The sequence below is a fragment of the Paroedura picta genome, chromosome 8 (assembly GCF_049243985.1).
Source record: "Paroedura picta isolate Pp20150507F chromosome 8, Ppicta_v3.0, whole genome shotgun sequence".
Taxonomy (NCBI): domain Eukaryota; kingdom Metazoa; phylum Chordata; class Lepidosauria; order Squamata; family Gekkonidae; genus Paroedura; species Paroedura picta.
Genome location: NC_135376.1, coordinates 27,152,005 through 27,164,885, shown reverse-complemented (window position 1 = coordinate 27,164,885; position 12,881 = coordinate 27,152,005). Strand labels below are relative to the sequence as shown.

The 12,881-nt window shown below is 37.8% G+C and overlaps 1 protein-coding gene across 1 annotated transcript in view; it reads right to left on the bottom strand.

Annotated features, from left to right (window-relative positions):
• PCOLCE2 (procollagen C-endopeptidase enhancer 2) overlaps window positions 1–12,881 on the bottom strand; it is a 28,126-nt gene that overhangs the window by 7,845 nt on the left and 7,400 nt on the right. Inside the window, exons 3-5 of the mRNA XM_077348761.1 lie at window positions 6,053–6,308; window positions 5,694–5,818; window positions 2,321–2,457 (exon numbers count right to left, since the gene is read on the bottom strand). Coding sequence (XP_077204876.1) covers window positions 2,321–2,457; window positions 5,694–5,818; window positions 6,053–6,308 — 518 coding nt within the window. The remainder of the gene's footprint in view (window positions 1–2,320; window positions 2,458–5,693; window positions 5,819–6,052; window positions 6,309–12,881) is intronic.

Genomic DNA, 12,881 nt, shown 5'->3' with positions numbered 1-12,881 from the left:
TCAGACCAGCATGGCTACCCACTTGAATCAACTTAGTGAGGATGTTTAACTCTTCACTCACTGTTACTGTTATATCTGCACTTGGAACTTGATTTTTATAGTGCTGTCAGTCACAGCTACCTTCTGAAGTAGTACCTGCAAGCCAACACCTGAACAGATGCACTTAAAAGTTAGCATCACTAAAAAAACAAACCCTATCTGGAATTGGTTATATAATTATAACTCCATTGCTATTGACTTTTTTTCAGGCTGAATGCACTTTGCTGTAAGTAGTTCTTCATTACAGTGGTATTTTTAGCTTTTAGAGTCTGAAGATCAATTTTCTCAAGAAAGCATGATGGCTTTGCTGTAAAGATTTTTCATACTCAGTTATATTATTTGCTACAATAAAATATAATTGCATATGGCACTGACAGAGCAAAATGTAGACTTTAATGTAAATTAGACTGATAATTTACAAGTGCCATGAAACAGATTACAAATATTATATCAGCCTCCCATAGGCTCATAGATAGCCTAGATCTGCAAAAACTAAAAAAATCCATAACCCAGTATTCATTTTGCATTAAAAAGTCCATACTGTAATATTTCAGAGTCTTGAGTCTCTAGAATATTCTAAAAGCACTGAAATTTAATATATAATCTACAGCATAAATATAATATTTGGGTTTAATAACTTATTTTTTTTGTTTTAAGCTACAAATTGAGCTCACAATTAGTGATATCTAGACAGTTGTGACACAACCATTTTCTACAATAATGCTTTAATGCTTTTAGAGAAATTAATATATTTAAATCCTTTAATGTCTCTTCTCTGATCTTCCTTGAAACACTTTCTCATTCTGCTTGCTCAAGCCCAATTTTCATATACATATTTGCCATTTTCTTCCATTCCTGCCTCTGGACTTTCAGCCCCATCAGGCTACTAGTGGAATGGCATACTGGGGATGCCAGGAAGGGCCACACGTTGTTGGGTTTTTGGTGGCTATGTAAAACTGAATTTAAAGACAAGTGTTATTATAAAAAGGGGTTGTTCATTGTGCAGGGTAAGGGTTAAGAATGGACTTCTGATTATGGGTAATACTATATTAATCCCAAAAGAAGATGACCACAAATATTATGGATTGTTGCCAAGTTTGAAGCTACCTTGATAAGCTTGAATATATATTGAACTCTGAAGTAAACATTATTATAAACATTATAAACAGCATTGTCACAGGACAACAGGTTTGCAGTGTTCATCCTCAATGTGAATAGTTGTTCTGTGTGCACAACTCCACTGTGAAGTGGATGCTTATGTGATTGAGTGTATGTAGGGATGCACCTTTCCACCCACCTTGTAGATGGCAGTGTGGATTCATATTTGCTATTTGAACAAATATTTGATGTATTTGAGGCAACTATACTTGCACTTTTAGCAGTAGTGAAACTACTGCTGCCTTAGGGTATATATCTTTTGCTCCTCACTGTCCAAAACCCATTAAATACACATTAAATCAGCATAACAGTGCATGCATTTCTGTTACTCTTCCTCTGCATTATACATATTAATATATGAAACTATAGGGGAAAAAAGGTTACAACAAAACATTAATTCTGGAATGCCAAGTTCTGCTTGTCTGTGGAATGAATTAAGGTCTACTTATGCTAGAGTGGATACCATTGTTCCTATAATTAATGCAGCTAAACAACAATGGTGTACAATGTCTTGACAATATAAATTTGATCCATCCATTGTTGTTCCTCTATATATTTGTGAAACAGCCTAGGGGGTGGGACATGTCTGGCTGTGCAAGTTAGAATAGGACCAATCAGGGTGTAGCCAGCTTTGCCCTGATTGGCCCTGCCCCTGCAGCTCCCACCCTCTGTCCCTGGACTCTAGCCTCTTTGCTCTCAGACGCCTCAGTGCCTGGAGCCAGCATCAAGTAAGGGGAGAGGGCCCTGGGGAAAGGGTTGTGGTGGAGGGCTTGCTAACGAGGGTCTCTGGGCCTGCTGATGAGAGCCTCCCAGCCTGATGACTGCCTGCTAAGGAGCTCTACTAAGGAGCCCCTGCCTGCCCCACTTGCTCTGGCTGCGAGCTGCGGCCCCCAGCCACCTTAAGCTGCCTGGCTGGGGGCCTGGGGAGGGGGCCCTTTCAAGGCCTGTTCTTAGGAACGGGCTTTGAAACTAGTTTTATTATAAAAGCCTAAGGGACAACAGGTTTTTAACGGGAAATTTTAGAAGAAGGAGCTTTTTGGCATTGCAGTAAAAATACAGATTCCAGAGTTTTCAGAGGATTTGAAAACACGACTGTTTCATGAAAACTAGTACAATTACTTACGCTGGTGGACTGTCTCCACAGTATTTTCCAATTCGTTTAGCATCATTAATCTCTCCGCCATTAAACACAGCCACATAATCATATCTACAGTAGTTATCTCTCTCCACGTCAAATTTTTCAAATTTTAACTCTATTAGCTGCAGGAAAAAAAACAGGAAACTAATTAAAACACCATTAATTAATGTGTCATGTTAATTTCTTTTCAAAATTAAAACATTTGTTTTGTACAGTGCAGGGCATTGAAACAAACAATTAATGTATTGTAATGAATGCTTCAGTACATGCTAGTGAAATTAGCAATGACAATATCAAATAAGATTTAAATGACAGCATTTATGTTTGGGATACATAAAAGGTGTGAGAACAAGAGTTTGAACAAAAGAAAACCAGTTTGCCCAAAATACTACTCCAAAAGTTAAGATAACAGCCAGGTATTGAAGGAATAATCCATAAGGCAAAACGAAGTATGATTACTGCAATTTCCTCAAAAAATTAATGTTACTCTGAAATTATTATATAAGTTTTAGAATTATTTCAATGGAATTGTTTAGGGTGAATGTCATTAGTTGAATCCAACCCTTCTAAAATGCAATTTATGGAATTTTTGTTGGACAAGATATCTGGAAAACAAATGCTGATGTAACGTCTATAGACAGAATTATACTTCTCTCCAGTAGAATACATTTAAGGGCCACTTAACACTGAGCTACACCATGTGTGCATTTTAATTGCCTGTTTGTAAGCCATTATAAGTGCCTATCAGCAGAAAAGCAAAATAAAGAGAATGAATGAATGAATCTTTAAAGAGCCTCATAATGCACCAAGTGACAGGGTGAACAGTGTGCTGTCTATTGTAGAATATTGTACAACCATCATGGGGCTCTGATAATTACTGATAGTTTCACTTATGCACTTGACTCTTCACTGAATACAGCATTATAATAATGATCTCATGTTGCATTAAGACAGCTTGCAATTGGAACAAAAATTATTTTGTTCCTTTTTTCCCTAAGACTTTGTTTCAATCTGCTATCTTTTATTAATGAAAATCTTTAATAAAAAAGATTATAAAAGACAGCTTGCAATTGAAAAGCCATGCTTAATGAAGAAAACAGAAAGAAAACAGAGGCAACCATGTATGTGCTATGTAATACCGCTATTTTTTAAAAAAATTATTTAATGACTAATCATTTCCCTCTTAAGCATGTGAGATCATGCTGTCCTTTTAAAACTTAATGTGTCAAAAATGTGATCAAGAATTGCCCCTTTGCCTCACTGCAATACATTCAACTTCATGGCTTATTTCTTTAGTCCTCTGAATTCCATACATTTCCTCTCTTCACTGCTATCTACTATTTTTTTTTAAAGAGCAAAATCTGTTCTCCTATGCACTAAGGCTGACTGCCCCCCATCAGTTATGCAGGTACAGGGACTAGATATGAAACACATTATGCAAAGAATAAAAAGCATCTATTTTTCCTTTGTCTGTAATAGTTATAATGCAGAACAGGATCAAACAAGAAACAAATCTGAAATTTGAAGGCTGGGAGCTCAATTTTCTCTTGGCTCATTTTACTATTTGGCTCTAAGAAGGCACCAAATAATTTCAAAATATCTATCTAGTTGAAATAAAGACGTAATAAAAGTTTCTTAGTGAGCTACCAGATGACTTTAATTCAATGTTAGTAAAGCCTTTGGAAAAAGCTTTTTTTGGAATATAATGAAAACAGCATGTTTAAAACCACTATAAAAGCAGTTTCTCAAGAATATGAATACACAGGCATGATGGGTATGATTCAATGATATGTTCAGATATGGATGGGAATATGAGAGACCAACCAAAGTATTCTGCAATTTGTAGATAATCATGTTCAATGAAATCTCTGATTATCCACAGAATTGTTAAATGATCTGTATATGGCAAGCAAGGAATGTGGATTTAAGATGAATACAGGATAAGACTAAGCTGATGTACAGTATAAAGTTCAAGAAAATGTTATCTTGATCGATGTAAGAAAAAAATGAAGGCTCAGAAGAGTACATTTATTTTGGACAGCTCTTTCATTTGGAGGATTATGGTCATGAGAAGTAGATTAAAAGGCAACTCAAAGTGGCAAGGAAAAGATTTCAGAAAGCTAAACATAGATACGAAAAGTAACCAACCTACCAAATACGCTTGAAGTTAAAGGTATTCAATCACTATGTGTCTCCTGGCATAATATAGTTTATGGAGCAGAAACCTGGGCAATAACAAAAAAGACAGAGCAAAGATTGAATAGCCTGACATAGCATGAAAAGGCACGTTAGTAAGATTGCATAGGGTGACTGCGAATGGATATGCATCTAGGCAAAATGACTTCAACCAGAAGAGATGAAATGGTAAGATGCTTATTATAAGGAAAACCACAACCAAGTAGATTATGAAAGTACAACTGGATGATGTGGAAGAAGAGCAGAGGTAATGGAATGAGCCTGGAGACTGTTCAACATTGTCAAATGGACTGTTTGGTTCAAGCAGAGTAAATATTGATATAATAAATGCCTTTGAATGGAAAATACACCCCTTAACGTTCTTAAAGGGTGGATATATATAATTGTAAATGTGATGAAATGACAACTTGTCCATTCTCTTGCTCAGAAATTGTTTGTATATGTTAAAACCTCATTTATTCTCTTTAACAAGCCATTCTTCCTTTCCATAAACACGGTTTTAAAAGCCTAAACCGAGAAGCAGGCCAACAGAAAATAATGTTCCCAAAAACTTTACTGAAGGTACACCAAAAGAATAAACAAGAGGCAAATGAATGCAGTAGAGACTATAAAATAAGAATTATTAGTTTTCTATGTCATGTCAAAATAAAAACTCAATTTTAACCTAGCAGAATGTTTTATTTGTGTGCTTGTGGATGCTCGTGTTCCTCACTTAACATTTTTTTCATTAAAACAAGGTTTACAAGGATCACAGTTATGTAAGTAACTAGAAACTAATCAATACTAAAAGGTCAATATGTTATGAGTTTATGAACATTTTATTATGCAGTGGATTAGTGGATGCAATAACAGCAGAAGACATATCCCAAGCAATCTTCCCATAATATTCAGATATGTTCTACTTCTGCTGTCACTGCTATTTCTACCACTATGCATCAGCAGGTATAATACACTGCTAATTAAGGAACGGTTTTGTTAATCAGTGTCTTCCTAGTAAAAACAAGCCTAAAAGCCATAGGTATGTTGCTGTCTCTGAGCACAACTGAGTGGTAGAAACTGAGAATTGCATCGGCTCCATTAAACTGGGAAGAGAGATGGGAATAAGATGGTTTTGCAGGCAGGGTGGATGAAAGCTAAGACTATGTACTTGAACACAAAGTACCTGATTCTTTGGAGCTACAATGTGCCATGAGCAAGTCACTCCAGCTGGATAATCTCGGTCGGGCCAATTAGGAGTTTTAAAGGATCCAGAAGGTTTATCCAGTCGTCCACCACAGTACTGATCTCCTTAAAAAACCACAATATTTAATTTATTCAAAATCATAGATTAAGTATAGCTAAATTGCTCAGCCTTTTAAAGCATGCAGTAAAGTACAGCCTCTATGGCAGTCTTTTTTAGCATTAAGAAACTCCTGAAACATTCTTTGGCCTTCGAGAAACCCAGAAGTGGTGCAATTGTGTGGAATATGGTAGGGAAGTATAACTGTGTGCATGGCTAAGAACTAAGAACATGCAACACACCTCTCTCGTATGGTTCTGCTGCAGAAAACTTTGCAACAAAGCCATTTCCAGCTGTGTTGGCATCTGAAATCATTTGCACCAGCATTTTATTGTTATTGGCTACCAGAGCACCAGGTCGGGAAGTGCCACAGAATCTGCCAAGGCGTTGTCCATTGTCATGGCCACTGTATACGTCCACAAAGTCATATCTGCACAAGTTATCACTTTCCAGGTCTATGAATCGAAAGGAAAGGACAACCACTTTCCCTTGAGGAACCTGTAGAGAAAAAAGGATGTTAAAGCTTTAATTTCCCAGAACTTCTTATTATGTTGAAAATATGATCTAAACATTCCCAGATAATTTATCTGTACGCTCCATTGAATAAAATGGGGGGTTATATTGAAGTAGATTGTTCCCTTAATATATTATCATGATGATTACGTAGATAAACTCCTAAAACATTATTATAGAAACGTTTATAGTTTACATATTGTTATCTGCTCTTCATGTTGCTTGGTAGGGGAAAGTGCCATGAAGTTGCAGCCATTTTATGGTGCCCTCATAGGATTTTCAAGACAAGATATGTTCAAAAGTGGCTTGTCATTGCCTACTTCTTCGTGCTGCTAAAACAACTTAACTTAAAAGCTTTGTTTATAAGCCCCACCCCCTGTCTATCTTCAAATATATACAGTGATGCTAGTACTTTTAATTGTGTGACACTCTCTCTGTGGTATTACTTTTTAATGCTAATAACTCTGAGCCGTTTCAGCTGCAAGGCCCTGCAATTTGTGTGGCAGAGAAGCACTAACATATGTTGCATATAGTTCATATGTTGGGGTCAAGGGAAGATTCGTGTTTCTCAACCATATACATTATAGCCCATTCAAATAACAGTCTAAAACAGTCGTAAACAGTTTGATAATAATCAAAACCAACAGGATATATGTTTGGTGAGGCAAATACTATACAGTTATGTGCAAATCCTTTGTGCTCACAACATTCCCAAAATAATAAGCTATACCAAACAATTCTCTTATATGAGTCACCTACAGCATTAATTGATTTGTATTAAAATGTTCAATAGAGGTGCTTTTTTAATGCTGTAGTAAATCACAAGGCTGAAGTGGGAATTTGCATGGATAAAATTAAACAAAAGATGGAGCTATTCAGTTTCACAGCTGCTACAGAAAAATTAATAAGCTGTCCTAATAAGCCCTTGAAATGTATTAAAAAAAACCCCTAGAGCCTCTTTAGAAAGATCTTATAAGCTGTCTCTTTCCAATCTATAAATATAATACAGAAATGTCACATGAAGTTTTAGTATTTTTGTCATTACAATCCTGTGGAATTCAGATCGATTTGAACACGGGTCTTCCTCTTTCCCCCCCTCCCCATTGAAACAGAAAAGTGTTCTGCATGTGCTTAGGGAGGCTCAGAAGGGGAGGGGGGAGGCAAGCACAGCCTCTTTCTTTTCTTTTTTTTTGAAGGGGGGGGAGAGGATTGGAGGAGCCAAGCACAGTCAAGCCTCTTTCTTTCTTTTCTTGAAAGAGGGGAGAGGATTGAAGACAGCAGAGAAGGGAGAAAATCTTTTTTAAAAAACCCAAAACAAAACTCCAAGACGCAAATCTCTATGCTTCTGCTGAGAAATGAGGGGCCTCCCCTTTAAAGCAAACTTATTACCTGGGCAGCCTTGGCCAAGCAGGGCTTCTCTACCATGGAGTCAGCTCTGGCCAATCAGGGCTTTTCTACCACAGAGCTCATGCTTTCTCAATCCGATTCTGAAAATATTGAGGGTTATTTCCACTCTTTAAGATTCCAAGATAAAGGTAGGATCACTCCAAATTAATCCTGATAGTTGCAGAGGGAAATTTTAAATCAGACAAAATCAAAATGGTAATCGCATTGAGTGGAGATGGCAGGGACTGAATTGATCTGGGATTGCAATAAAAGCTCCGTGCAGCTTACACCCTGGTCCCTGTCTGATGGAACCCAGACAAGCTGTGGGCCCTGACTGGAATCTCTGAGTTCCGCAGGGCATGCAAAATGGAGCTCTTTCACCAAACATTTGAAGAAGAAGAGTTGGTTCTTATATGCTACTTTTCTCTACCCGAAGGAGGCTCAAAGTGGCTTACAGTCGCCTTCCCTTTCCTCTTCCCACAACAGACACCCTGTGAGGTGGGTGAGGCTGAGAGAGTGCTGATATAACTGCTCGGTCAGAACAGTTTGATCAGTGCCGTGACGAGCCCAAGGTCACCCAGCTGGCTGCATGTGCGGGATTGCAGAATCAAACCCGGCATGCCAGATTAGAAGTCTGCACTCCTAACCACTACATCAAACTGGCTCTCCAGTTTGGTTGAGGCTGGGTGGGGATCCCGGGTGGAAGAGATCTGGTCCTCCCCCCCTCCTTTTAGTTCCTGTACACAGCGATAGACTGAGCAAGGAACTACTGGATGATTTGCCCCCTGATGTTATTCCATTTTTAACTGCCAATCATAGCTTGTCTTTTAGACTGACCCCAATGGCCTGAAGCAGGAGGTGAAGTTTTAAGTTAAATTTTGTACTGCCAGATTTTTATCATTATTGTATAATGTTGGGGATTTAAACGTTATTTAAATATCACCATTCCTCCAAGGCACTCCAGGTATACCATGTATACCTCTCCCTCCACCCATTTTATCCATACAACTCCATACGGTAGGGTAGGATGAGTTAAAATTACTCAATGAATTTCATGCTAAAATGGGAAATGATTTTGCTAGGTTATTTTAATGTTTCATTTAGTTTATGTAATTATTTATCTGTATGCTATTTGGGGAAGTTAAAAGTGCCGTAAATATGAATGAAGGATGCAAAAAGAACTCCATATGCAAGCAGGAAGCATTTCAACTCATGCATGGGAAGGTTATACATTTTTTGTTTTGACTGCATCCCCCCCCCCCCCCGCCACTCCACGTGCTACATTAAGTACTGATCTTAATAGTTCTCCAACTGAAGAAGCAGCTTTTTGGAGAACAAGATAAACTTAAGTGGGAAGGGAAGCCAGAAAGGCCTTCTCATGTGTTATACATGCAGAACTCGGATTCCTAACCTTTTTATTAGGATTTTGGATAAATGAAAACATATTTTTAGGTGTTTGGACGTTTTTGGATAAAGCATATAACTATGAATTTAGGATCTCTGTTATATTTTGATAAGAAAAATGGGGGGGGGGATGTATTACGTTTATCCTGAACTGTACAAAATCTTTTGGCTTGGTCTCAGTAGAAAGATGTGATACCCATAAACTAACAGAAAAGAGAAAGCAGGATTATAAATTGTTCCTCTTTCTTTCTCTTTCTTCCACCCTTTCTCAAGGGAAAATATGAGCTAGTTTTTCCCTTTCCAAGAAAGAGAGTTATTTTCTCTATCAAAGCTGCCCTAATTTCCTAAATATTATGCAGACATGGCTTCTCTATCTGACTTTCTTGCTTCTATAGGGATACTGCACAAACAGCTGAGGGTTGGTGGTTCTTCTATAGCCCACAAATTCACCTAACTCCAGACAAATGACTGGAGGCTAATTCAGATTTGTTTTCCTCTGTGGCATTTTTTATGCTTCCTGTACATTGAGGAATATGTTTATTCACTTACTCTAGCAATGATTCCTATGTTTCTAAGATGACATCTCAACTTTAGCTAGGAGTTTGGACAAAGTGGAAGCACATCTTATGTGTCCATGGTAGGTACCCTCCTTCCCTCCCTAACAAGAAGATGTCTTTTCAGTATTTCATGTTCCTGCAAAACTGATGCTGAATATCCCTCATATGGCCTCTGTCTTTTCCCTTGGCACAACCAAGACTCTGGGAAGGGCCTCAAACAAGATGGTGAGGATTTTATGGATGACAGTGTCATTCATGTGAGATCTTGTTGAGGGACCACAGGATTCTCTGTAGGTATCACTTTTTCTTCCAACAGTGGTTGGTTGTTGGTTCTGGAGGCAGCTACAGAATTGTCCACTCGAGATACAGAAATATAGAAAGGTATAAAAAGTTATGCAGTATTATGAAAACACATTTAAAATCCCAATTTTAAAACAAATCTTATATATATAATTTATTTATTTAATATATTTAATATATATATTTAATTTATGGGTTCTTTATTGACAAGAGAAATAGAAATGTTTTGAAAGCAATGCCAGTTTCAAGTAAAAACTATGCATGATGCAATAGCATGGCTCAACTGTAAGGCCAAATAGTAGTTTGGTGCCTCTATGCTCAAGCATCCCCACCTCCCTAGCCCCATGGTCTGAGTCAATTAGTGCTTCTGCATTAACACAAACCATATCATTTACTCTTACATCTGCACTGGCAGACTATGATTTTGCTTTCCCTCCAAACCAAGATTGCAAACCAGCTTAAAATACGGACTATAATCATGGTTTACAGGCAAAGTGTAAATGACTAACTATTATTTGCTCTAAAGTAGAAATCATTGACTCTGAGCATGCAAAGGGAGACGAACAGAATGGGTACATAAGGGGAAGGGGGCCAGAAAGGAGTAAGTGAGCTCAGATCTCATTCACTTAAAGGACTGAAGTCTTTAACCATACCTCTATAGTTTCCATGTCCGAGATTTTAACAGGACCAATTGTGATAGCTACTACTGTAAGGGAAAGGGGTGAACCATGGGATGAATAACAGAAGTGGATCCAAATCTGTTTCATGTTTTGAACTCAGAAATAGCATGCTTCCTCAAGAAATCAGCCCTTGAGCATTACCAAACTTTTCTGTGTAACTAATTCTACCGGACAGAAGGAAACTGAAGCTCACAGATCTCATTTGCCAAACTTATGACAAAACTAGAAAAGAAGTGGGAACTCCCCATTTCCACTCTATTCTGTGTTCCATACTGTCTACTAGTTTGAAAACATCTGTTTAGCGAAAGATTTCCAATGGCTGAAATATTTTTCGGGAAGCCAGATCTCAGAATTTGTTTTGAATGAGTTTTCATGGACAGCTGTTTCATAAATGTCAAGGGTGTATGCAAGGATTTATTTTGATCTGTTAAATCATAAATATTTCCTAATGTCAAGGGTGTATGCAAGGATTTATTTTGATCTGTTAAATCATAAATATTTCCTCGTATTTTTGTCTCAGTATTAAAAGAAAACATTCTACCTGTCTTAACTAACCTCATCCAAACGATAAGAAAACAAACTATTTATTGGATGTTCAATTGTTATATTTAGAGTCTGGTTCTGCCCTCATTTGAGTCAAGAGCATAATATTCCAGTTCATGGATTAATCAGTTCTGTGTGGTCTGTTTTCTTCTTGGTAATGAGCAGCCAAACTATTTTTCTCTTCTCATTTTGTTTAGGATAGAAAAAATGACAACTTTCTCCATCCCTGTCTTCTCCTAATCACTTCTCAAAGCAATTTAAAATGGTTCTGAATATCATGTATGAACATAGCATACATTTTCACATGCTGGAGGCTATTCAGATCGTAGCATCCTTAACTTTAGGATGCTTTACTTTAGGATGCTTTGGGCTGATCCTGCGTTGAGCAGGGGGTTCGACTAGATGTCCTGTGTGGCCCCTTCCAACTCTATGATTCTATGATTGTGGAGGCACTTAGCCCTTAAGGATAATGGGGGGGGGGGGGTTCAAACTAGCATGACATTGCAATATCTAGGAATGTATTTCCTGCTCATTTTGAAATTGGATGAGGACTGTGATGAGGAAGTTTCAACCTTCCTCCCTAATCACTTTCACCCTTTGAGGAAACATTGATAACATATGGCCATTATTTATAGCCAGTGTCATGGGTGCTTAGTGGGGCTAGAAATTAGTATTTGTGGTGGATTTAATTTGGGGCACACTCATACACAGAGAGCATGTCCACACATGAGCACCACACATGTATATATGTACACAGAGGAATGATTCATTCTCACAGATGGGATAATAACTATTGGGAATTACATTTTGCTTTTAGGAGACACTCCCCCCTTAAACTGAGCTGCAGCACTGTTTCCAGGGAAGGCATTAAGAACGGATTCCTACAATGATCCTCCAAAGCAACTTTACTAGTGGGCAGAACTGTTTAGGCAATGCATCTTTCACTGCTTAAAATGTGGTGGGGGAAAGACACCATTGGGAGGTGGTGCCTTCCTTGACTGGTCCCTTTTGCCACCAACTGACCATTCTGCCACACTGTGCCAGGATGCAAGTTTAGTATGATCTCCAGGTCAGATAGGCTCAGAGATCCTGGAAGGGTTTGTTCGCCTTCCTCTAGCAAAGAGCATAATGGTATAATGCTCTTGCAAAAACATGTACTTTCAGTGCTACTATTTCAGCTTTTATTTATTTATTTTTGCTTTTTAAAGACAATGTTTCACTCAGCTATCTTTTATTAATGAAAATCTTTATTAAAAATAGTTTTTTTTAAAAAAAGTAGTGAGTTGTCTGCCAGTACGGCTGGCACTTTATATAGCATAATGATTTTATAATTTTAAATGTTTTTAACTGTGGGTATAGCGGTGCAATGGGGATGCCCTCCCCCCCAAATCTGCTTCTTCTTACAACACTTTTAATGGAATTCAGCTACTAAACATATTAAGTTATCCAGTTAAGTTTGTGGCAGTCCTGAGTACTATTTTTATATCGTATTCTTATACACTTCTGTGTACTGAGGGCCCTTAGATTACTCAACCTAAATCACTGAGGACTGTCAAGAAGGAGATTGTGGTAAAACCACTGGCATGCGACGCTTTCTGTTTTGCTATACGAGAGACAATCGGTAACAGCTGTGGTAGCACCACAGGCTCTTGGATTGTGTCAAGGCTGCAATATAAAGCACTGAATTT